At 43.2% G+C, this 25,346-nt stretch overlaps 2 protein-coding genes across 3 annotated transcripts in view; both read left to right on the forward strand.

Moving 5' to 3' along the window:
* Nucleotides 1–24,598, forward strand: FBXO31 (F-box protein 31). Of its 2 annotated transcripts, XM_083513679.1 has the most exons (10): nucleotides 12–416; nucleotides 11,093–11,164; nucleotides 11,819–11,905; nucleotides 17,145–17,221; nucleotides 17,329–17,496; nucleotides 17,649–17,723; nucleotides 19,540–19,649; nucleotides 20,549–20,702; nucleotides 21,239–21,609; nucleotides 22,389–24,598. In XM_083513679.1, exons 1-10 carry the CDS (start codon nucleotides 47–49, stop codon nucleotides 22,609–22,611), a joined length of 1,707 nt encoding a protein of 568 aa, XP_083369805.1. In that variant the 5' UTR covers nucleotides 12–46; the 3' UTR covers nucleotides 22,612–24,598. The 2 variants fall into 2 exon arrangements, with proteins under 2 accessions (XP_083369806.1, XP_083369805.1); XM_083513680.1 differs by lacking the exon at nucleotides 11,819–11,905 and having other exon boundaries at nucleotides 1–416.
* Nucleotides 1–25,346, forward strand: part of LOC310711640 (farnesol dehydrogenase-like) — a 241,642-nt gene that overhangs the window by 205,425 nt on the left and 10,871 nt on the right. The window lies entirely within an intron of this gene.

Consider the following 25,346-nt stretch of genomic DNA (forward strand, 5'->3'; position numbering starts at 1 on the left):
GAGCGAGGAGAAAGCGCAGCTGAGGCGCTCGCCCCGTCGGTCCGTCATGGCGGTCTGCGCTCGGCTTTGCGGCGTGGGCCCGGCGCGGGGCTGCCGGCGGAGGGGGGCTCAGCAAAAGGGGACGGCGGGCGACAGCAGCGAGCCAGACACGGACCCTGAGGAGGGAGGCGGCGGCGGCTGCGGGGAGGCGGCGGCGGACGACGACGCTGCCGAGGAGCGCATCGAGGGGGCGGCCTTGGCCGAGAGCAGCCCTCGCGGCCGGGCTCCGCTCTCGCTCCTCGACCTCCCACCGGAGCTGCTGGTGCAGATATTCGGCTCGTTACCCGGCACCGACCTGCCCAACCTGGCCCTCGTCTGCAGCGCCTTCAGGCGCATCCTCCGCACCGACACCATCTGGCGCCGGAGGTGCAAAGAAGGTGAGCTTCCCTCCGTGTGTAGGTAGCAACCCGCTCCCATTTCTGAGGCGACCCGAAACCTCGCTCCCCATCTCTCCCCCCCCCCCCAATATAGCACAGGAGTAGAAGGGGAGCTTTGTCCATGCCCACAGACAGATGCGCAGACCTGGCTCTCTGCAAGGCTTGGTATGAAGAAGTTTAAGGTGGGAGGAGGAAGCAGTAATGAAGAGAGCTGATTTGGGTGGAGGAGCTGCAGAAGGGGTGCAAGTTAAAGGAAGGAGGCAAAGCCTCAAAATATAGCAAAATAAGGCTCAAGTTGCAGAGAGTTGGAAGCCTTAAATCTGGCGAGTTCATTTATCTCACCAAACAATGGTGGGGGTCATGGGTTGCATGCATACTATGCCTTTAAAGCAAATTCCACCACTCCAGAGAATCCTGAGAAGTGTAGTTAACCCCTCACAGATCTTCAAATATCAATACCCGGCCTTAACAGTCCCCAGGATTCTTAGAGGGAGGAACTTTGAATGTGATTTAAATATATGGTATGTTCACATCCTGGGTAGGTCAGATGATGCCAGCAGAAGAGGATACCATGTGGCACTGGTGTTTTTGCTTTGGAAATGAATGCTGGTAGTTCAGATGGAAAAAACAGCAAAGGGTTGGCTGGTGGCACCTTAAAGACAAACAGATTTTTTACTGTGGCAAAAGCTTTCATGGGCTACAGGTGAATTCATCAGATCAAAAGCCTGATACTCGCAAATGCTTCTGCCACAGTAAATCTGTTAGTTTTTAAAGTACTGCCTCTTGCAGTGCAAACAACAGGCAGAGCTACTTTTTCTGAAGTTCTTACTATCCAGACAAAAAGGCATTCTGAAAGAAAGGGACTATCTGTATCTTGGGAAACTCATAAAATCAAAGCTTTAAAAACATCAGGGTAATTGAAGCAGGGGAGCTGAAATTTGCTTAAAAGACTTGAGGCATAGGAGTGCCTTGCACTGTGACCTTTTATCTTTTAAAGTACCAGAGCTTTTTTGTTTGTTTGTTTGCTTGTAGCCTAACTTGAAACTTGTGAAGGGATATTTAGAAATTTACTCCACCCCTTCAACAGAAGGTTGCAAGACAGTTTACAGCTGTGCAACACACAAACTTAAAAAGATAATGGAGCTGAGGCATGGAGGATTCTGCCTTGACATAGTAGATTGATTTATGACCTCCTGGTCTTTCCCTATCCTGTGATTCTGTAATTCTTGTAATACCATTCACATCTATGTTTCAAGATTGAGCATATCAGCAGCATGGCACATACCTAAAAATGGGCAGCCTAAATTAGACGAGAGCGAAGAGAGCAGGAATGGAAACATAGGTGGATTTGGGAAGATTTAGTGGAAGTACAGTTAAGACAGAATTCAGGAAGTTCAGGAGAAGCTCTTCTCAAAAACATGGATCTCAAATCCTATGAGCCACTGGGAAAGAAAGTAGTCTAGAAACTTAGGCTTCAGTACACAGTGAAGTAGACCAGAGGAAGGCTCTGCTGTATCTAGCTTGTAAACTGAGGTACAAGAAAAATTGCTGATAAAAACTGATAGAATACTGAGTTATCCAGAAAATTTTGACATCAACTCTTTTATAGACTGCTCTATTAATGTAAAATGCTGGCATTTATAGAACTCCACTTCAGTCTTATGAGGTATGAATGCAAGTAAATCACAAACCAATGACATAAACTAGGTCTGTACAACTGTGTCGCAGCAAGCTAAGAACAGTCCAGCAACTATGTACTGTGAACTGTTGGGTACTTGTCCATCTCCCCAATTATATATTTTTTTTATTATAGGTGGCAAATAACACAAGGAAGCAACCCTTCAGTAGCTTCAGGGCCAACCTGCCCATGAGGCAGTTTTCTCAGGGTGGCAAACTCCAGCTGCTGCCTCCTCCCCTGTGTGCCTGCTGCTGCTGCTGCACACCCACCCAGTGGCACAGGGTGGCAGTGGGTACTCAGGTGGGTCGCAACAGGCATGCAGTGGAGAAGGTGAAGGTGGCAGCATTTTCTGTTTTGCCTCTAGTGGCAAAATGTCCTGGGCTGTCCCTGGATGGGAGTCATTTGGATTGGTGAGTTGCAAGTTGGCAAAACATGAGGCAACTATACATGTTATTTACATGTTAAAGGGTCCATCCCATCAGCTTTTATTTATACAATGATTAGCCAGCAATCTTAGCTTGCTATTGGATTGAGAGTGATGAACCCAGGCATGGAGGTATCCCTTAGTAGCTCCTGTTCCTCAGTTTTCTCAAATCAACACTTGGGATGAAGAGTGCTGCTGTGCTCACCTGGGAAATATGAGGGCCAAGATGATATTGAGAGTTCAAAGAATAGGGTGAAGTTTGTGGTATGAAGGATACATTGATGGCAGGTGTCATTCATGCATCTTGTACCCGCACTGCTAAATTTGGGAACCCCAACCACAATACATTTAAGGGGATTGCTTGCCTGCTTCAATTGGTGCTCTATTGAACATTTCCCAGCAAGATCACATCCTGCCATGCACTTTTCATTCCTCTTCTTCATATTGCAAATGGATTCATGCCCTCTGGCCCATTAGTGAGGACCCACACCAGCCGTATCTGTTGCCAGCTATGAAGTCATGCTTTTTGGCCTTGCCAAGAAGAACTTTGGGGTTGGACATCTGAGTGCAGCCAGCAACTGCATTTGGGTGAGCTGGAGACTTTGGGTACATTAAGAATGCTGTCTGCAGCTGCAAGAACTTATTTCTAATTTGTTTGATAGCCTCATTTGAGGATATTTGCCAACATTGACTCATCCTTGTGGATAGGCTTGGAACACGCTTTAAATGGATTTTGCATCATGTTGCCTCAGCTTGCTGCATTCTTTCTTGCCTGGCATGATTTTGGGCAAGTGCCATCTTAGTTCCATCACAGTTATTGGGGAAAATAAAGGGGTGGCATCTTTCTTTGTGCCACTGAATGTCATGGCAGTTGTACACAGAGGCCTCATCAGTTTTCTAAATTGGGTACAGAGCTCTGTTTTCCTTAAGCCTTTTCTATAGCTGGAAGGGATATTCCTGGTTATCTAAATCTAATATAGCCCCCATCCATAAAATAGAATATCCGAATCTTCAAGGGTCTTAATGTCTGCCCTGCCAAGACAGATTATTATCTAATGACCTGCTTGTATGGAGCTAGGAAAAAAATAGATAACAAAAACCATAACCTAATTTATGGTTAAATATGGATTGTCTGTTCTTGGATATAATTTTATACCCTTTTTTGGAATTAATCAGCCATTTTCTTTTATGAGAAAGGATTGGATCGTTGTATGTTTTTCCCAATGTAGAAAATAATGAAGAAAGCAGCAAATAAACATAAACAGACCATGCTTGGCAGACCCAAACCACAGGTACAGCTAGAGAGTTTTGATATTGCACAGTTGTTGTTGGTAGTGGTGGAGTTGGTGTTTTTAACTTCTGGTTTGAGTTGATGTCAGAGCTAAGATGCCAGACAGCGGGATAATAGGTTTTGGGTTACTAGCATGCAAGCTGCTGGAGTCAGATAAGACATGGTTGCCATCCAGTGTAGTGAATGTTTATTTATTTGTTTATTTTCCATTTAGAAACACATATTTGAGTGTGAGATGATCAAACTCAATATTTTAGCCACAAAGAATGTGATTTTACCATCTTCACAGCCATTCAATACAGCATTTTGTATTGCTGTATTATGGCACTAATATAAGTGCTTATATAGAAGCAACATGTTGCAGTTGCTGCCTAATTCTGCTTCTTATGACAGAATCCCATTCATGCAGGTAGCATTGTCTCTGAAGCCCCCTAATTGCCTTGCAGTCAGGTTTGCAATCATCACCAAGACAGAAATGTTTATTTCTTTTTCACCACCGCCCACTATTAAATGTGCCAGCATCTTATTATGGCCTTATTTTGTTCTCTCCTTAAAAACCCAAGCTCTGCCGTGTGTCAGAAATTACAAGTTTTTTTAATGGCCTTTCTCTCTTTTAGATACAGTATCTGAAGAAGTGTGCATGCACACGAAAGCTCATACCAATGACAAATTTAGTTGGTCTCTAAGGTGCTACTGGAAGGAATTTTTTAATTTTGTTTCTCTCTTGTAGTTCATCAAGAAGAGAGAGATTTCCCCAAGCATGTCCAACTTAGCCTGCATAGCTCAGTTGGTTAGAGTATGGTGCTGATAACACTAAAGTTGCAGGTTTGATTCCCGTATGGAACAGCTATCTATTCCTGCATTGCAGGGAATTGGACTAGATGATTCATAGCACATGTGGGCAACTAGACCATGGCAGTTGGCACTCAATGCAGCAATTCCAGAGCGGCTTGGAGTACACTTGTGGGTCATGCTGGTAACTGCCTACTTTGTGTTGTCTGCATGTTTGTTCCCTTTTACTTTTTTGGAGTTTGCGAGTAAGTAGATTCTGCGATTTTTGTGGAGCTGTGGATTTCAATTCACTTTTTGGGCAAAGCTATAAATAGGTGGTACTGACTGTTCCCCGGGCGTGGAAGCAAATTGGCGCCTCTCTCTCCTCCCTGTAGCTCAGCTTACCTTGATTAATCAACAGTTTCCATGCTCCATTTGTTTGTTTTTAAATGCTAAGTGATTTGACCTTTGTCTTTAAAAGAAAGTGTCCAGGGTGTGGCAGTGAGCCCTCCTGGCAAAGTGAATAGTGGCTTGAGTTGAACAGAGGGCATGAATGGCTAACAAACAACTTGCTTTGCAGATTCCTGTAGCTTTAGAATGCAAGACAGGGTGACTGAAGCTATTAGGAGTAGACTGCAGTTGAACCAGCTGTTCCACCCTGACCGCAAGCACTTTGCTGTTCATTGAAATGGAGGGAACAAGCCTGGCCCACAACTGATAGCTAATAGGGAAGTCCTAGTGCAGGGGTCAGCAAACTTTTTCAGCAGGGAACCAGTCCACTGTCCCTCAGATCTTGTGGGAGACCGGACTATATTTTGGAAAAAATAATGAATGAATTCCTATGCCCCACAAATAACCCAGAGATGCATTTTAAATAAAAGCATTCTACTCATGTTAAAACACGCTGAATCCCGGATGATCCGTGGGCCATATTTAGAAGGGATTGGACCGGATCCGGCCTCCGGGCCTTAGTTTGCCTACCCATGCCCTAGTGAGTTAGACCTTTGCTCATGTAGAGTAGATAAGCAAAGGTGTTTCCTCACACCAAGAAGGAATTTACTTCAGCTCAGACTAGCAGTGACCTTGGATGTGTTCTGCCCATCCCATCCAAGTATGCAGGGTTCACTTTGACTTATCTGGAGCTACTTGTTGAGCAAGTATCTCTGTTGGGCACCTGCTTGTGGCAGAGGAGGGTCCGGACTATGGCAGGAGTAGTGGGTAACCTTGCCTTTGAACAGGGAGTTAAACTACATGGTGTTTTCAGCCTTTCCTGCTAGTACAGACTTAAAGCATGGCTATTTTCTCTAATTTTGTTAATTTAATCAGATTTTTGTCATCCAAGTTGCTCAGGAAGAGGGTATTTGTCGCCTCTCCAAGGTCACCCAGTGATCTTCTTTGCAAAATGGGGATTTGAACCCTAATCTCCCCGGAAGATGTCCAGATTATAGTATGTGGTTTCTGTTTGTTGCTAGGAGTATACATTTCTATCTGCATAGAACAGCTTTAATATTTAATTTTCTCTGGTGATTTGCAGCAGCGTGAGTGGTTGTTTGTGTGTTTTAATAGCCTTAAGGGTAACAGTGCAGTATTTCTCATAGAAAAAAGAAACAGCCTATTATAGGAAGCAAAAATGATATTGATTTTCTAGAGGTCTGTAGCTATATCAAATACACTGAGTTTTTTTACCCCAGTATCCAGTCCCCACCCCACCCCCGTATCCAGAATAAATGACTATTATACTTGGCTTTAAAGTATTCAGAGCACTTAACATACATTATCTCACTAAAACCTTACAACAATCCTGCATAGCAGAAAAACAGTAATGGTCACCAGATTGGAAAAGGCTGCTTTAACATGTTTAAAACTGCTATGTGCCGTACATTGATTAAGGCTGCAATCCTGTACACACAACTGGAAGTCGCATTGCTCAGTTAAACTTCTGACTACTCTAAAAATAAAATAGGGCTGGGTTAACAATACTGGTGGCCCTTGTAGCTATTGAATTATCAGAGCAAATCTGAATCATGAGAAAGCAAAACTGGCAAAGCCTGAGGACTGTTGTCTTGTTACTGGATAGCTCACTCTTACACAATAGGCTTTGTTTTTTGTTTTTTTAATTTGGTGTGAGTTAAAGGAGTAACTTTTCATATATAAGGGTGATCTGTGTGCATTTGAGCCTATTGTGAGATCTTTGATTGGATCAGCTTCTTGGTACAATTTTTAAAAAATTGACCTTTTCCACTTCATATTGTTCCTCTCGCCAGCCATTGCTAAGGGACTACTCACTAATGCCCAGAGTGCTTGCCTTAACCTGCACCCAGATCTAAAAGTCTTTTGCCCCTTATACTGGAAACCTATTTGTTGTGTTATAGTTCTGTTCAGTGTTTGAAACTCCCATTGTTCTAGGCGCATTTTGCGACAGGGAATTTCATGAGTGCGAGCAGTTTCTGAGCTCTGGGCACAGTACTGCCCCTAAGATTTTAGATTAAAACTGCAGAGTAGAAGGAAAGGAGGACCTTTTTCTGCCTCCCCACTTCCAGCTTCTCTCTCAAGACTGGAGAAGAGACCCCCCTTAAGAATATTAGGGGGTGAGAGGGGAAGGACTAGACCATGTGAAAAATGGACATAATATTTTAGCTGCAATTCATTCATTTTGAGCTTTGTATTACGAAGTCGGACACGACTAAACAACAACAACAACATTACAGGTATTTTTATGAAAAAAGTGCACCTAGATATTCCGTTGTTGTTCCCATAACGTAGGTTTAAGATGCCATTTAGCTCTTAGCTTTCATATCTCTGTTTCTAACCCAGGTTCTCTTTAAAATAGTGTGTGACAGTCTCTCTTAGAGGTATGTGCAAATAAACACATCATATGGTGTACCCTGAAATGGCTTCTGCAAGTCAGAGGCTATGATCACTAATTTAGAAATGGGTAAACCCTCAGCCGCTGTAGTTATGGATGAGCTTTGTGTCAGAAGATCTTTGGTGTCTGATGTCTATCAGGTGCTAGAAGTGTAAAACTGCAGTTTAAATCTTCTACTTTAGAAAGCTGGTCTGATTTTAACTAGTACATCAAAGGCCTGGAACAAATAGACTCTTGGTACTGGCAGACGGGCATGTGGTCTGTAGTGGCTGTGGGTGCCTTCCGTTTTGTCATTTATTTCCTCCCCAGGGTGGTTGTAGCAGTTTTGTAAATTGACCTAACTCCTGTGAATTGTTTTTCTTTTTCAAAATGTAGCAAAAGCCATTTGTGTGTGTTTATAGTTAGAAACATCCAGCAATACGCAGTGCAATGAACTGAGAGGGTGCCATTGCCGTGGCATTGATTGGCAAGGGAGCAGGCTGCACTGTGCCCATGTTCCAAAACACTCAGGGATCCCTTACATGGGATTGGTGGGGACCAATCCTGCTGAATGCTTAGAATTTTGATGCTGGGGGTTAGAAATGTGATCATGCACCCCCCGCAACAAGTTCTGTTTAAATTTATAGTAAAGAGCAGCTGCCACAATGTGTTCCCTTGGAAGTCAACTGCAGCTCACTAGCCATGTGTTGTGGCCTAACATTCTCATCCGCTGCCACCCCATGATTTTGTTTTGTTTTTTGCAAATCTTGGCAGCCATAGTAAAACAAGACATATTAAGTCATATACACGTGGAGTCAGTAGCATGGCGCGGTAGGCGGGCTGGTGGGCAGAGTCTGTTCCAAATGCACTGGTATGCCATTAATGTCATTTTATAGAAGTGGAAATGGAAGCTGAATAACCCAGTTTTAAAAGCTTTTCCCCCCCAATGAGTTTTATTAAGTTTCAATATTTTTAATCTATAAAATCAAGATGCATTTTCATCTTTTCTCTTTATTTTTATCAACATCCCACCCCGTTTTCCTTTTCTTTTTTGTTTCCTTTTCTTATTAGTTTTCCCAATTATTAATAAATCAGTGCCAAATTACATTAAACTTAATACAATTTCCCCAAAAACTTGACTTCCCACTCTTCGTCCTAGTTGTGTCCTTCTTCCCCCCCCCCCCCCCATTGCGGCTTGAAATTACATTATATTCAATTTAAAATTATTAATTATTATTTGATCAATTCCTGCTCATATATTTACATAACAACATATTCCCTTAAAGAACAAAAGAGGTTATCCACTTTAAAGCATTACTTATTACTTCTATATTAATTTTCCTTTTTTCTTTTTTAAATTAATCTTTATTGGTTTAAAATCAAAGCATACACACTACAAAAGCTTGAAAAAAGAAAAAAAGAAAAAGGAAAGAAGATGAAACAAAAGCAGCACGATACATCTCTAACAAACAATAAACAGTAGAACAATACATCACAAATTCACAAAAATGTTCCGACCATCAACTTCCAACTTCCTTGATATGGGTTCTTTGTTTTCCTAATTACTTGCCTCTATTTTTCAATAAACTTTGTCTTTATTAAATATTGTTTGACTTCTTTATACCTTAATCAATTCTGAGTGTTATTCGAAGCATTCTAAAGTTTTTATATGGGGACACTGTTCTTTTGAATATTGTCTATAGATCTCCCATTCTCTTTTGAACTTTTGGGTTGATCGATCTCTGATCTTTTTTGTCATATACAGTATGCTAGTTTCATGTATTCAGGCATTTTTACTTGCCACTCCTCTTTTGATGGAGTTTTATCTCCTTTCCATCCCTTGGCTATCAGCATCCTTGCTGCCACTGTTGCATTAAAAAAAATCCTTCTTTTCTCCCTTAGGATGTCTGATGCCATTATGCCTAATAGGAAGGTTTTGGGTTTCTTGTTGAACGTTATTTTGAACAGTTTTTTAAAAAATTATTGTATATAAGTTCCCAAAAGCTCTTTATTGTTTTGCAACCCCACCACATGGGGTACATCGTGCCCTCTAACTCTCTACACCTCCAGCATAAAGTTGAGTTGGTTCTGTACATTTTGGACAGTTTGTTGGGGGTGATGTACCACCTGTATAGCATCTTCATAAAATTTTATTTTATAGTGAAGCAGGCCGTGAATTTCAATTCCCTTCTCCATAAATTTTCCCATTCCTCCATTTGAATATTGTAACCAAATCTTTCGTCCACTTAACCATGACTGATTTTACCTCTTCTTCCTTTACTTCCCAATCTAATAATAATCTGTACATTTTGGAAAGTTGTTTATTTTTTAATAAACCTTTTTCTAATTCCAAAATTTCCATCACAAAACCTTTTTTTTTATCAGCCTTAAAGATTTTCAGTTGGTGGTATTTCTAACTAACCTGTAAGAATTTTTTCAGTTTTAGCTGGTTTTTATCCTCTTCTAATAAATCTTTGTATGTTGCCCAATTCTTATTCATGGGTTTTTTTTCTTTCCTGTGAAGGCTTCAAGTGGAGATAGCCACCAGGGTTATCCCATATTTATCCCATACACCATATAATGATTTCCTTAACACATGATTCAAAAAACCCCTGTGAACCCTTACTTTCCCATAACAACAAAAACAAGCCACTTTCCTTTCTTTTCATCTTGCGTGTGCTGCCATCTATCTTCTCCACCATCCATCACCTTTCAGTCATTATTCATCTTCACTTTTCCAGTCTACACTCTTCCAAGCCAGTGTCCATTTCCTGTCCAGTTCCATATTGTTTTGCAATTCATGTTGTCTCCACAGCATTTGCCCCACCCCATTTTCCATGGAGTTGTTGTTTCTCCCCTTCTGCTGCACCCTATCTTCTATCTATTAAATCACAATATTATAATCTAATTACTTCTGTTGCTCATAGCTCAAATGCTACTCGCAAATTCATCATATTATAATATTTATTTAAATAGTCCAAAAAAGGCATCCATTCTTCCATAGAACACTCATCATTAGATTCTCTTAATTTTGCTGTTAATTTTCCCGGTTCTGCATAGTCCATTATCTTACTTATCCATTCTTCTTTGGTTGGAACGTCTTCTGTTTCTGCACATATAGAATCCTAGCTGCTGATAAACAACTTTAACATTTTTTGGGATTTCTGCTCCTATGATTCCTAACAGAAATGTTTCGGGCTTTTATATCTATCTATCTATCTATCTATGCCCGAAACATTTCTGTTAGGGATCATAGGAGCATATATATATTCATTTTAAACATCTTTTTTATTTTGTCATTTATCACTTCCCAAAATACCCTCGTTTTCTTGCAAGTGCACCACATATTGGGGGGGGGGGAATCCATCTACCTGTTTACACTTTCAGCAATTATTAGGAAACATTTTAAAAAGTTGAATTTATATTCTGGACTTAAAACAACAAATATGACTGCTAGGACAGAGATTGAAAAACACATGGAGATGATGGGCTTTTTGTTGCTTTTTGACTGTATTCTAGAGCTGATAGTGCCAGTGTGATTAAAAATCAAGGTGGAAGCTTTCAAGGGCTTTCTTAAGTGGAAGCTCCAAGGATTCTAATGGAAAAGGCTGTTGGACATCCTTACCTCTGGACAGCAGATGGTATGACCTGACCTATTTAATTGCAGAATATGGTGTCTGCGAGAACCTGCGAAAGCTGGAGATCACAGGAGTGTCCTGTCGAGATGTATATGCCAAACGTAAGTGTCAAGCGCTTGGGATCCTTTTTGAGTTTCATTGTTGAAAGTGAATTTGTAAGTGAATTTTTAACTTGAGCAACTCAATAGTCTAGACCGCAGCAGAGCTGTGTGTCAACAGCAATGTTTCTCTTATCTGCAAATCCATATTGAGATTAGTTCATTTAGCACTTACATGCACTCCAGAAATGTCAAGATTTAGAACAGCATTACCTCTATTTCCCATCTCTCTAAACTGAAATACATTTTTAAAAGGCATCAGCACTCTGCGTGACTCTTTTATACATGAGTGTTTATGATTAGCAGGCTTAGCAGCTCCCCATTCCCCAGTGATGTATAAGTCTGGTGCTTCTATTGTAGGGACTCCAGTAGTCTGGAGGATAGATCCTTGAATATCCCCAACCCTTCAACTGGCAACATGAGCTGAAGGAGTCAATCCTGTGAGCCATATTTTGCTGATTTAAAGAAAATTCATTTTAAAAAAAGAAAAAACCCTGCAAGAGATCATCCCTGATGCCCCTTATTTCAGACAGCCTCTCCCACCCTCCATTTCTACAATAGTATGCCAAGTTTGAAAACATCTGGTGGTGTGGTGGTAAGAAGAGGTGGTAAAAAGAGGACCAGAGTTCTCATACTCACCCTGCTGTGTCTGCTCAGGTATAAACCCACGAGTGAAATCAGGGCGTTTTATGAAAATCCTTCCCGACTACGAGCACATGGAATACAGAGATGTTTACACCTGCCGTATGTACCTTCCATTGGCAAATGTTTTTTGCGTTGTGTTAGCATGGAGTGTGCCTGCTTCACCACTTAATTGACAAGCTAAGCTTCCCAGGGCCATTTGGGGGACAGATATGTTTTGAGAGCAGCGGGTGCCAAATCCAGCAGACTAAGAAAGAATGCTAACCACCACTGCTATGTCAAGGTATAGGAGTAAGCAGTGCTACAAACAAATAAGGTAGCAGTAGCTGTGAGTCTCTAGAGCTATAAAAGTGCATTGAGGAGCAGATGGGACCGTCTTGAGGGTGGATAGAGTTTGGGTAGAGCCTTGTAGTCCCACTCACAGAGTTTTGTATCAACACTAGGGGAAGGGGATGAGACCCAGGAAGATGAACTGTTGGCATCTCAAAAGAAACTGCTGGAAAGTTGAAGTTTTCAGGAAGCATCAAGTCAGAAGCTTGATAGAATTACATGCCAGGTTATTGCAGGGAAAGGCATCCACAAATCTACTCACGAGGGGCAAGGTTGCCCACCCCTCTGGCAAGGTGGACACCTAACATCCCTACCTCAGAGAGCTCACTCCATTGCATTTTTCAAGCAGGTAAGATATAGTAGGAGCCTTTTCTGAGCAGTGAAAAAGGAGTCTTGCTGCTGATTTTGACCTTCTCCCTACCTTGCACAATTGAGAGAAGACCTGGCCTGTCTCCCAAACCCCCTTTCCTTGCCAGGGGATGGGACCAGAAGTAAGAGCCTACCTAAGTAAGCCAAGCCAGTATCTGAGGACCCCTGACTGGGAAGTCCCTCCCAGTTGCTTCCTGGCTGTAGCAAGAATACTGCTGTCTTTAAGCCAAGTGAGAAAACTTCTTGCCTCTGATCAGGTCTCCAATACAGTGGTACCTCGGGTTACAGATGCTTCAGGTTACAGACTCCACTAATCCAGTAATAGTACCTCGGGTTAAGAACTTTGCTTCAGGATGAGAACAGAAATCACGCAGCAGCGGTGCGGCGGCAGTGGAAGGCCCCATTAGCTAAAGTGGTACCTCAGGTTAAGAACAGTTTCAGGTTAAGAACAGACCTCCAGAACGAAGTAAGTTCTTAACCCGAGGTACCACTGTAGTTCAGAGGAAAGAGCCATTGCCTCTAGCGTGATACCCTTTTGAATTGGGTCCCAAAGCAGTTCCTTTCTCACAAAGCATCTCTGGCATCCCAAAAAGAGATTCAAGGGGATGTAGATCAGTAACTCAGGATCCTCTAGAGCAGCAGAGAAAGCTCTGGGAAATTGTGACATCCATGCTGGGAAGCCAGAAACTTATGGTCTTCCCATGTAAGTGTGTGCTTTTTTCCATTTCAGCAAGGGTAGCAGTCCCTAAAACATAAACTGGAATTCTGAAATTGAATCCCAATCTGCTAATTGGCCACCCCTGTTCTAGTGGAAATAATGTAGCTTTTTTTTTAACCAAAGAACAGAAGGAAAAAAATTTTGAGCAGCAACTCTGTATTCCTAGCCCTTGGTAAGCTGCTTTCATTCAGTGAGTTCTTCATTGAGTCATCTGGTTCTTGTGTGAGTTTGATTGGAAAATAAATCAGTGGGTTTTTGAGAGTCACTGCTGGTGCATTCATTTTGGTCCAAAATGGATCTTGAGGCTGCCTATTACATATTCAGCTCTGTAAAATAATAGTGAAAGGAAAGAAGCACAGTCTAAACAGTCTGAAGATTTTAGACACTGTGAAATAGAAACTTTATTTTATGAAAACAAGTCTTTCTGTCTGAGCTCAGAAATCCACATTATATTCACACTGCTCCATCCATGTGATGCTCACATGCTTCTAAGTCATGGGTTCCCCAAAATGCCAATTAACCCTCAGGATGAATAGTCTGTGGTTTTGCTTTGGGTAACGACGAGCTGCAAGCCGGGCAACCATTTAACATACACAGCTGCCCCCAGATTGGAAATGCAGTGTTGGAAAAGGCTGCATCTCTGGAATTGTTGCCTCTTAAAGAAATAAACACTGCTAGTAAGACTGAAATGCATCAGAGCTGTGCAGAGGGACAGATGTGCTCTTGTAAAAAGTCCCATTTGGAAGCGCACACGCTCCTAAACCTTTATTCTGCCATTTATCCCCCTGACCACATTATTTTATTTTGCCTTCCCTTGTCTTATTTATTAAATTTGTATGCCGCCCTATACTCGTAGGTCTCAGGGCAGTTACAACATGAAATCACAATATAAAAACACGAAATATATAATAAAAACAACCCAATAACACCCCCACTCCGCAACACATTTTAAAAGGGCATTGGATGTCAGTCAGCTCTAAAGGCCTGGTTAAAGAGGAACGTTTTTGGCTGGTGCCTAAAAGTGTATAATGAAGACGCCAGACAAACCTTCCTGGGGAGAGCATTCCATAAATGAGAAGCAACTGCAGAAAAGGCCCATTCTCGTGCTGCCACCCGCTGGACCTCTTGTGGAGGAGGCACACAAAGAAGGGCCTCAGAAGATGATCTCAGAGTCCAGGTAGGTTCATATGGAAATAGGCGAACCTTGAGGTACTGCGGTCCTGAGCTGTTTAAGGCTCTATAGGTATAATTGCAAAAGTATATCTGGAACTTGGGTTGCTCAGTGCATTAGTTCTGTGTGAAGCAGATTCCTGACATTGGCTGAGCCTAAAGCTTTCAGGGTACCACCTTTGCATGCCAAAGAGCCCAGGTTCAAACCCTGCCATATCCAGTAAAAAAAAAAAAAAGATTAGGAAAGCAGATGAGGGCAAGACCTCTGCCAGAGGCAGCTGCCAGTCAGAGTGGACAGCAGTGAGCTAGATGGAAAAACAGTTTGACCTGGTATAAGGCAACTTCCTATGTTTCTAGAATGGGAGCTATTCCAATGGCACAGGGGGCTTTTTACTTTATGACATAAGCTAAACTGTTGTGTGCATGAGAGGAACATATTTGGAATGCTGTTTTCTGAGGTGAGCCTGCTTTTGGCTTGATGATAGCCTCTGAACTGGGCTGTAAAGCAGGTGGGCTTTACTGGGAACCTGTGGCAACCTTGTCCTGTGAGGGCCTTGAGAAGCAATGGGATGGATGAGCTTGGGTGTGCTACAGGAGACTCTTTTTGGTGTTCCTTTGGCTTAGTGACTGATTTACGTGGGTAGTTTTTGATTTCTTTAAAAGTGCTAAGGCTCAGTCTTGCTTAGTTCCCCCTGATCCCAGTCGTATGGGGATATGAACTATGCTGACTCAGTGGGTAGCATCCAGTAGTAACTCTGCCGAGAATAGGCCAGTTGAAGTTAATAGACATGACTAACTTAGGTTCATTAGTTTCAGTGGTTCTTCTCTGAGTAGACTTACATTCCAGTGACTCTTCAGTCACACTTCCTGCAAGGAATTGGAAAGTGAGGCTAGTCACCATTCAGAAATATAGAAAGCTGCCTTATACCAAATCAGATCATTAGTCTCACTTATTACTGTCTACACCAATTGGCAGTGGTTCTTCAGGGTTTCCCAGCTCTACCTGGAGATGAACCTAGGATCTTTTGCATGCAAAGTGGATGCTTTGTAGCAGTTGGGGCCTGCCTCTGTTTGACCAATGAGCATTACAGATGCTAGAAGCAAAGCTTTTAGTATTTGACAGCTGCTTCTTCCAGGCTGGGAATCCCAAATAAAAACAGAAAGAAGTGCCTTGCCTAGATGATTGCTGACCTATTGAAACAGAGTGCTCATCAAAATAATGCATTGTCTCATTCACTTTAATATTTTTATTTTGAAATTGTGCTTCTGATTTTCACAGCTACAACTGTGTTCTGTCCTGTGTTCAGCTGCCTCTCATTCCTCCCTAACTTTAGGCAGAATAGCCCCAGATAACCCCTTCCTTCTTAACTCCATTCTGCTGTGAGAGGGAGAGTTTCAGTGAAGTGTCTCAAAAGTTCAGGGGGACCTTGATACTCACAGTGGTATGTTTGCATGACTTAACGTATTGTCTTGAGCAAACCCTCTCTGTGAGGATTGTCAGTTTTCTTAGAAAGCAGCTCATAAACATCCCTTTGGTGACAGCCTTTTCCTTTGCAGAGGCCTCCCTTGCAAAGGGCATGGTGGCATTAAGTGTCCCTTATTTTGACCAAGGCACTGCTTTAACTGGCGTCTCCCTTGAGTAGTATAATGTTAACACCCTGACTTCTTTAATGCAGAATATGTTTCTGATGACTGCAGTGGTGGTGAAAGAGCCTTCTCTACTTTTTAACTTTTACTTTAGTTAGAGATTTCTCCCTTGGGGGTGGAAGCATAGTTTGAAGGCCCTTTAAACTCCTAGGGGAGGAGCCCATTTCCTCTTCTCAGTGTTGGCTTTCTGTGGAGCCTCCCCCAGCTTGCAGGACAGGCAGGCAAGCGATGATTTGGACAAGGATCAAGTGCCAGCACTCCCTGCCTGAGACATGGCTGAAGGCGAAAGAGCAGCAGTCAGCACCACTGAAGAGGGCAGTGCTATAAGCTGTGAATTTGGGGCAAAGAGGGAAAAGCAGGAAGGTTCCCCGGTGCGACATTTCTCTCCCATTGCCAGAGCTGAAGAAGCCAAAGGAGGGGCTAAAAAAAGAAAAGCGTGAAGTTGGGAAATCCAGGACCATATCTTTGGATGGCTTTTCTCAAAGCTTAAAAGCAGTGGTAGGGGAAGGGGCTCAGTTAGGTAAAGGCAGGAGCACAGTGGGGGGGGGGATGTTCCCTGATCAAACACACACACCCAACTGCTATTTACCATACTGAAAAGAAATCTGTGTATTTGTCTCTTACACACCCAGCAAAATTATTAGCAGAGGGAAGGGTTAACCAGGGAAATGACATAGAGGGATGGGCTTTAAGAAATCATCTTCCCCACCACTATACTACACTCTGCTGCTCTGATCCAGTTTGTTCCCCAAGCTGCTTCTCAGTTCTCATTTTAAATTGAGAGATATGGCTTTTTTATCTCTGAGATTCCCATTAATGTTGAAGGGAGGTCTTGACTGTCCTGCAGTCCTTCCTCTTCCCTGTGTTTTGCAGAAGTAGAATAAATTGTACAAAATGAGTAGAATAGGTGCAAGGGGTTCTTTAATTTGCATGATACACCCAGGGCATAGAATCTTGGTGTCTGGATTTATTGCCAAGTACACACAGCCCTGCTGTACAGGGAGCTCTTTGACACCACTGAAACTCTCCCTTTGCTTCAGTATTTCCCCTCCCTTTAGCTTTCTGTGTACCATTTGATTATCTCTTGCTTTTTCTTCAATTCTCCAGTTCTCCACAGATACCGGCACATCTTGGGACTCTGGCAGCCAGACATCGGACCGTATGGGGGGCTGTTGAACGTAGTGGTGAGTATAGAGGCTCTGCCATGTTGCATAGAACAGGGGTTTGTTCAAGGTGCTACAGTGACTGAAAAGAAAGCAGGTTTTTACTCTCCTTACTTTGTCTGTGACAGGTAGATGGTTTGTTCATTATTGGCTGGATGTACTTGCCCCCACATGACCCTCATGTGGATGATCCAATGAGAGTCAAGCCGCTCTTCAGGATCCACTTAATGGAAAGAAAGAGTGCCACAGTGGAGTGCATGTATGGCCACAAGGGACCCCACAGTGGGCATATTCAGGTGAGCTACCTATCCACTCTGCCGCAGATGCAAAATAAACACTTGTTTTTTAAGGCCTTCTGTGCCAGGGTAATTTTTAGCCTGTTTGTGGGTCTGTTTTCATTGAGGATTTATGTCCTGCAATGCTTAATACTGCTGTTTAATATCTACAGATTGTGAAAAAGGATGAGTTTTCAACAAAGTGCAACCAGACGGATCACCACCGAATGTCAGGAGGAAGGCAAGAGGTAGGCTCTGTGTAATGAAGATACCCTGAGCTGCTTTTCAGCCTGTTGGATGATTACTACTTTAAAGCAGGGGTTGTCAACTTGTTGTGCCCCCCCCCCATATAGTGTACTCTAATGCCCATTAGCCCCAGCAGGGATAGGATTCAGGGTTTCTTGTGTAAACTTCCCTTGGCTTAGATTTCTTCCCCCAGCACCTGGAAGCCAAAGGTCACTTTTTGGTTCAACTGTCAGCTGCTGTCCAGGTGCTTCAGTGCCATTCAGTGTGGTCTATGCTTTGCATTGCTAGCCAGGGAGTGACTTATAGCTTCCTTGAGTTGGGCTCTTAAAGAACTGAAACTTTTCTTGCTCTGGACACGATCCAAATGATTGTGCAGCTAACAGAAAGCTATGTTCCATGTGCATTTCTCCCCATACTGCCTGGCAAACAACTTTCAAAGCTTATGGGAGAAATGCACATGGAACATAACTATCTGTTTGCAAGGAGTGGTGGTGGTATGCCTTGACCCCACCTCATTTAATAATATAAGGCTGCTTCTGAAAATGGAGCAGAGGAATGAGAGAGAGATTGCACACAACCTCTGGTGTGACCTGTGGGCACTCCTGTTTAAAATAGAGAAGGCAGGAAAATGCTGTTCCGCCTTTCCCAGGAAAACCTTGAGACGAAGGTTCCAAGAAAAGGGAGACCTGCTCTAAGACGAGCTTCCGATGTTGTCTTTGTATAAACATTGTTGATGTAAGCACTGAAAACTTGGCCTTTAGCAAAGGTTACCACCAGCAACTGTTAATCTGAGATAGTGCTTTTTCAACATATGTGGTAATTTAGTGCCACTGGGAATGAAGTTAGCTCACAGAATGTTTTATTTCAGTCTTTATAGCACATGTGCAGGCCTAGGCATGTTCACAGGCACACAGAGAGGCTTGATGAATTAGGCTCTGTTGCCCTGTATTGACTAGGGAGGAAGAGACAGTTATCTGCGATTGGGGATTAAAGTCACAGTTGGCAATGCAGAGTTAAGGCTGAAATGCTGCTGCTGTGCTCTGGCACGAATATGCCTCATGATCGAGCAGTTCATTGTCAAGAAGCAAGCAGGGCTGGGAATTTGTGGGGGTGGGGTGATAAATCCTTTTCCACGGCTGACAAGTAATCATGCTGTCTGCAGCAAGATCATTAGGATGAATTAGGCTATCTGTATCCTCTGAGGGTTCAATGCGTATTGTAACACTAAAACGACACCATCCTTGCAGAAGCAGATTCTTTTTTATTCTTCCATCTTAAAGCAAATGCTTGAAACAAAGCTTTGGAAATGTGTGTAAGAGATGGCTTCTCCACAGTTCAGTGTTTTCTACTGCGACTCCACATGATGGTGTCATTCTTTTGAAAATACTGTGTGCCTTTTCCTCCACCTGTCTGTTCCACCACCTGAAACATAGAAAATCTAACAAACAAACGAAGCAGTTGTTGGGGGCAAGGGATTCATTTACAATAGTCTGGAAGATCTGCTGTGGTTTCACAGTCAACAAACAATGGCCTTAAGAGGACTTGTGTCTGGAAGCACCCAGTTATTGTGTTTAAATGAGTGAAATCATTCTGCCTTTGGCTCTGCAAGCAGATCAGTTTATGGATCATCTGTTTGGAATTCTAGAATTTGTAGTCCAGTAACAGGAAGGGGCATTTTTAATGGGTGAGCAGCTTGATGAAAGCAGAGGAAAGCAATTGCCTCTTGTCCATATCTACCAGTGCTTTCTTATTGGAGGAAGGGGTCCCAGGCAATTGCAACTCCTTGACTTTGCTTCTCTCTTTGGGGTGCTGTTGTAGGAGTTCCGGACATGGCTGCGAGAGGAGTGGGGGCGGACTCTGGAAGACATCTTCCATGAGCACATGCAAGAGCTCATCTTGATGAAGTTCATCTATACCAGTCAATATGAGTAAGGGGCGGGGAAGGACCCTTATTTCATCCTCCTGCTTCTGCAGTCAGAAAGAGAGAGAAAAATCAGAATTTTTAGAATAAATTTTTCAAGTAAAGTAGTACAGTTGCAAACTCCCCAAACAGTGATAACATTTGAAAGGGAAGGGGTGCATTATCTAGGTGTGGTTGCTTTTTGCTTCAGAGAACAGTGGAGACTTATGATGCCTTTGTAATCATCGTAATTCCTTCTAGTTCCAATGTTCTGGTTTACGTGCCATTGTTTATGTACCCTAAACAGTACCATCCATTCACAAGATCAGGAGGTATCAGCAGACTTGGGCAAGCCCAAAGGTTTGCAGAAGTATTCATATTATTATTATTATTATTATCATTATTATTACCTCACCTTTTTACCTAGTGGGACTCAAGGCAGCTTACAGATAAATAAATGCTAGAACCATGAATTGGTTTGTTTTGGCAAATTCTGTTCCCCATCTTCAAAAGCTGTAGATGCCTTTGGCAAGAACTGGAATGGTGCAAGGGAATGACAGTGAATGGAGACCATAACAATGAGGAATGGAGGGAGCAGATGGGTCTTGAGTCTAAGAAATAGTAGCTATGGTGGGTACAGAGGGAAGGCCAAAGGTGCACAGCAACATGGTTTTCAGTCATCTCCCTACCAGAAACTCACTCTGCTAATTTGAGTCCCTTTCAGATTCTGCTCATGCATGGCAAAGCTGCATTCAACATGCAAGAGAGCTAGAGTTTTGATTTTTGAAGGCATCATTGCTTTTAAAACAGGGAAGGTGATCTAGTCAGATGCCAAACTGTATGCCTTGTCAGTGATTCAGAGATTGCACCAAACAGGTTGTGGCCTGCCTGCATTATATCAAGCTGTGGTTCTTTTTAATATTCCAGCAACTGCTTGACATACAGACGCATCTACCTCCCTCCACGGAGTGCCATTGATCTCATCAAGCCAGGCCTTTTCAAGGGGACATATGGGAGCCATGGTCTTGAAATAGTCATGCTCAGCTTCCATGGAAAAAAGGCCAAAGGAACTAAAATCACAGTGAGCATCTGGCTTTCTCTTTTCAAGTATGTATTGTCACTGTTGCCATGCCAAACAAAATGATCAAGGGAATGGAGCAACTCCCATTTGAGGAAAAGGGTTGCATCGTTTGGGACTTTTTAGTTGAGGGAAAAGTGAGTAAGAGGTGGCAAGATAGAAGTTTATAAAATTATGTACAGCATGGCTCCCCAAGTTCTAGATCATGACTAAACACTACTTCACACCAGCTCTCAATGAGTAAACAAATAGTACAGCTACTTAGACTAGCAGGGCAAAGGAAGTGGGCAAGACCTACTGAAAGTGATGAACAGAGTGGAGAAGAGAGATTTGCTAGTACCACAATATACAGGCAAGGCAAGGCACAGTGGTTCAGGATGTGTTCTGTTTCAAATAAGGGTCTGGGGAAGGGAATGAGGAGAAACTGGTTTGGCACGGATGAGGAGGCTGTTCGAGGCACTGGAATGGGATGGAGTCAGTGGCCATTAGCATTCATAGCAAAGTCATTCCGCTCTCTTTCCTTCCTGCCTATCCTCCAGGGTGACCCTAACATCCCAGCTGGCCAGCAGACAGTGGAGATTGACCTGGCGCATCCCATCCAGCTGCCTGATATTGAAAACCTGAGCAATTTCAGCGAACTCTCCCGCATTGTCCTGGAAGTGCAGGAGCAGGTGCGGCGAGAGCAGCAGCAGGAGGAGGAGGGTGGCCTTGAAAAGGAGCACCAGCCGCAGGGCCAGGAAGAGGAAGAGGAGGAGGAGCAGCCACAGCCAGGCCCCTCTCAGCAGGAAGCAGGCAGAGGAGCAGAAGAGGGAGCCGTGGCCCAGGGCTCTCCCCCAGCCTCATGCCCTTTTGTGCTGCCTGGTGGCATTGCATCCAGGAATGAGGATTACCCTCGGACCTGCAGAGCATGGTAAATATGAAAAGCCAAGAGTTGTGTTTCAAGGGGCATCCCTGGAGGGTGTGGAGCAAATTGCCCATGAATATCCTTTGGGCTTCTGTCCAGTTCAACCACACCCAATATTTTATGAAGTATTTGCTCCCAGAAAAGAAAATATTCTCTCCCCCCCCCCACCCTCATTTATTTAATTCAATGTATGGCAGTAGCCCCAATTATTATGATTTCTGTTCTTCCCTTTAAAAAGAAATTTTACCCAAGGTGACTTAATAATGCATTTATAAGACAATTCCTAAACTCTGCCAGTTCATAAAATATGATGAAAGCATTACCAGATCATAACATTATAACACAAGAAAATAACAAAGCAATAATAAAGCACAATTTAAAATATATATATTTTTAAAAAATCTGGTGGAAATAAAAACTGTTTAATGCAGCAAATACAATATTATTGAAAAGAGAGAAAGAGAAACACAAAATAACCCCACCTCCAGCCCTTTCCAGGAGATCCAATCTTTCTAAGAAAAGAGCTGCTGCTCTATCAGGGTGTGAAGCAGGGAGGAGCTTCTGGTTGGAGCTATTAGCATATATTGGATTAATGCTTTTTAGAGGAGACAGGGAGCTTGAAAATCTGGAAGTCACATAGCATAGGACATGTTAATTCTTGGAAATCTCTGTCAACATGGAAGCCAGGTAACCTGGCAGTTCTGTTTGATGGGGCAAGGTGTGTGATGCCTGGATTTTCCTGTGGAAGGTATATCAATGCATCCTTTATTTTCTTTTGTTCTTAGTTTCTACGGCACGGGGCTCATAGCTGGCCATGGCTTCACCAGCCCTGAGCGAACACCTGGCGTCTTTGTTTTGTTTGATGACGACCGTTTTGGCTTCATCTGGCTGGAGCTGCAGTCTTTTAGTCTCTACAGCCGCATCAAGGACTCCTTCCAGAACGCAGATGCTCCCTCGCAGGAGGCTTTCGATGAAATGTTGAAGAACATCCAGTTACTTACATCATGATGGCGGCTTCTTCTGGCAGCTGGAAGGGGGAGGGATTCACGTTTTCCATCTTGAGGGGCAAAGCACTCATCCTTGGAGCCACGAGAGCTCCAGACGGCATGCACTTATCAAGGAGGCCTTTTTACCAAAATGAACACACACACACACACACACACACACACACACACACACACAGCTTAACACACGAATGAAACTTCCACAGTATGTTATGCATAGTTTGCAGCATAGGTCTGTATATTTGGAGGACAGCTGGCCAAGGTAGTAGCAGCTTAGCATGCTTGCTTTTCCTTCCCTGCCCCCCTGAAGTTTAGTGCTTGAGTGGGGACAAACCAAAACCAGCACTTTGCAGACAGTGTAAATAATTTTGTGTGTGTGTGTGTGTGTGTATGTGTGTGTGACACGAGTAGCAGCCACTCGGTATCCTCCGTGAGCCAGGAAGCTGTTCTCCAACACGGCTCTGTTGCCCTGGGCTTATTTTCTGAACATGCCTCTCTCACTTAAGAATCATGTTAAAAATTGTAATCTGTGGCTAACTGCCATGAGATTCAGATCCAGGAAGCTTTCCTTTAAATGTGAGAGTTCTGACTGGGCAACTCTGTCTGTGTGAGTGGGGTATGCGGGGAAAGGGAGAGAGACCATGCAACAAACACAGCCTGGTTGCCTCTTTCCTAACCTTTTCACAGGCTCCTTTGCATTCCTTTCTTTTCCACCTGCTGTAGCAGGAAATTAGGGTACGCAAAGAGACCTCTGGAGCAGTTGAGTAGGAGGTACCCTTGCTGTATATTCTCTTATTTCCCCCCATGTCTCTGAGCCCATCATGTGACTTGGATAAGAACTTTATATCATTATGTGGCTGCAGGTTCAGGCCTGTTGATATGATGATGATGATTATTTATTTTATTTCTTGAAAAAATTGTAAGTTCCACAACACACTAGATGCTCTCTCCTGTTCTCTCCCTTTCCATGCCGTTCAGCCACTGTGCCTCTTGTGTGAGGGTTTGACACTGGTGCCCTGGCCTCCTTCTCCTGCTGCTCAGCATTTGCTTAAGGAGTAGATCCTGTTGACAGAAATCAAGATTGCTGCCACCTTTGGGCACTTTAAGTGGGTCTTGCCAAGTTCTGGCCTTACTTGGGCCCAAGCCACCTATTCTTGGGAGCTGTAACGTTTTCCCCTTCATGCCATGTATGCACTACAAAATGCAACTAAAACCCGGTGCCCTCATTCCGGTTTGCACCCTCTACAAGCCTTATGAGAAGCTGTGTGATTCTCGTGCAATTCTAGGATTTGTTCTGTAATTTCCCTTTACTCTACCTAGGGATCCTTCATGGGAACAACCTCCTTTTAAGCAGCTGGAGCTTGCAAATATATGTCTAATTTGCAGAATCTTTGTATTTCTTGCTTTCTTTCTCCTTTGCCCTCTGCCCCACCATTACAGTTTTGGAAAGCTTTTCAGCTCTTCTTAACACCCATCCTCTGCAAAATATTCAAGTCCTTCAGCCGCCTGGAAGGGAAGATGAGAAAGAAGAATGACCAACCACCATATTCCCATGAAATCGCCACAGAGAGTGTCCAAAACGGACAACTCAGACCTTGAAGGAGCAATACATCAACCACTGCACTCTCTTACCATACCACTTCTTCTGGAGTCCTCTTGGGTATCTTTGGAAGATGCTCCAGCAGAAATCCCTTGGGTATCCCTAATCATAGGATTACAGGAACTATAACATGAACAACAAAAACTATCTTTCCATGCCCATTGTTGAGGTTTATCCACTGGGAGGGAAGAATCTGCTCTTAGCTTTTTTGCAGCATTGTAATCACTGTATATAATGCATGTCTAATTGCTGTAGCATTACAAAGGGAGAATTGTAATCTTTCTGTATGAGCAAGGAGGGTGCTTGGGCAGGTCTAACATAGCCCTTTCTCGGGGGAGATGCTTCTTCATTTCCTACAGCACCAACAGCAATAAATCCATTATTTGTAGTATCAGGGTCTCAAAGCTACACTGGAGCCATATTTAAACTCATGAATTCAATCCACTGATGAGAAGAGGATGAAAGGGATGTTGAGGTCTGGACCGTGGGGGGGGGGGGTGTCGCAAGTGGTAAGGAGAGAAGAGAAAGCCAGATCTTGCTGGAAACAGGTAAAAGCTTTCATGGACAATGCATGAAGCAGGTAGCCAGGTCTGGGGAAACACAAGAGGAAGGTGAAAAAGCATGGAAAGCCTCAAGGGACAAGGCTAGAATTCTTGAGATCTTCATATCAGTGCAGAAGGGAATCTGCATGCAGATTAGAGACCGCTGAACATGCAGGTTGGCTGCAAGAGGTTTTTATATACTCTGTGCAGGCTTGGTAGGGAGCAGGCATTGGCTGTAGAGACAGAAACATGTGCTCTGCGAGGGCGTGGAGAAAAAACCTCTGTCTTCTTCCATAGGCTGAATTGCCCATGAGTCCTGGTTTCTTGTAAACTTTCTTCACTCCTTTTCAACATTCTGTCTGTCCTCTGCACTTCTTTAGAGGTTTGCTTGTGCAAAAGGAACAGGACTGGGTAATGTGAAGCACAAGACGAGATTACTGGGAGGTGTGAAAATGATTTGCTTGAAACCAGAAAGTGTCTTCCAAACTTTGTAGCAGAAATACAAATTGGTTGAATTTCAGCAAGTTGTACAAGTGGTGAGGAAGGTGTGGGTGTGTTTGCTTGCCTCCCGTAGCTGCCCTGTTAATTCACATTATA

The sequence above is a fragment of the Podarcis liolepis genome, assembly GCF_965112155.1.
Source record: "Podarcis liolepis genome assembly, chromosome: 7".
In the NCBI taxonomy this organism is placed as follows: Eukaryota; Metazoa; Chordata; class Lepidosauria; order Squamata; family Lacertidae; genus Podarcis; species Podarcis liolepis.

Bases quoted from the DNA above. Each gene is read 5' to 3' on its own strand.
- FBXO31 (XM_083513679.1), top strand. From the start codon at position 47: ATGGCGGTCTGCGCTCGGCTTTGCGGCGTGGGCCCGGCGCGGGGCTGC. The intron at 11,906-17,144 runs GTATGTACCTTC...TCAATTCTCCAG, and splicing joins CAGAGATGTTTACACCTGCC to TTCTCCACAGATACCGGCAC. The intron at 17,724-19,539 runs GTAGGCTCTGTG...GTGCTGTTGTAG, and splicing joins TGTCAGGAGGAAGGCAAGAG to GAGTTCCGGACATGGCTGCG.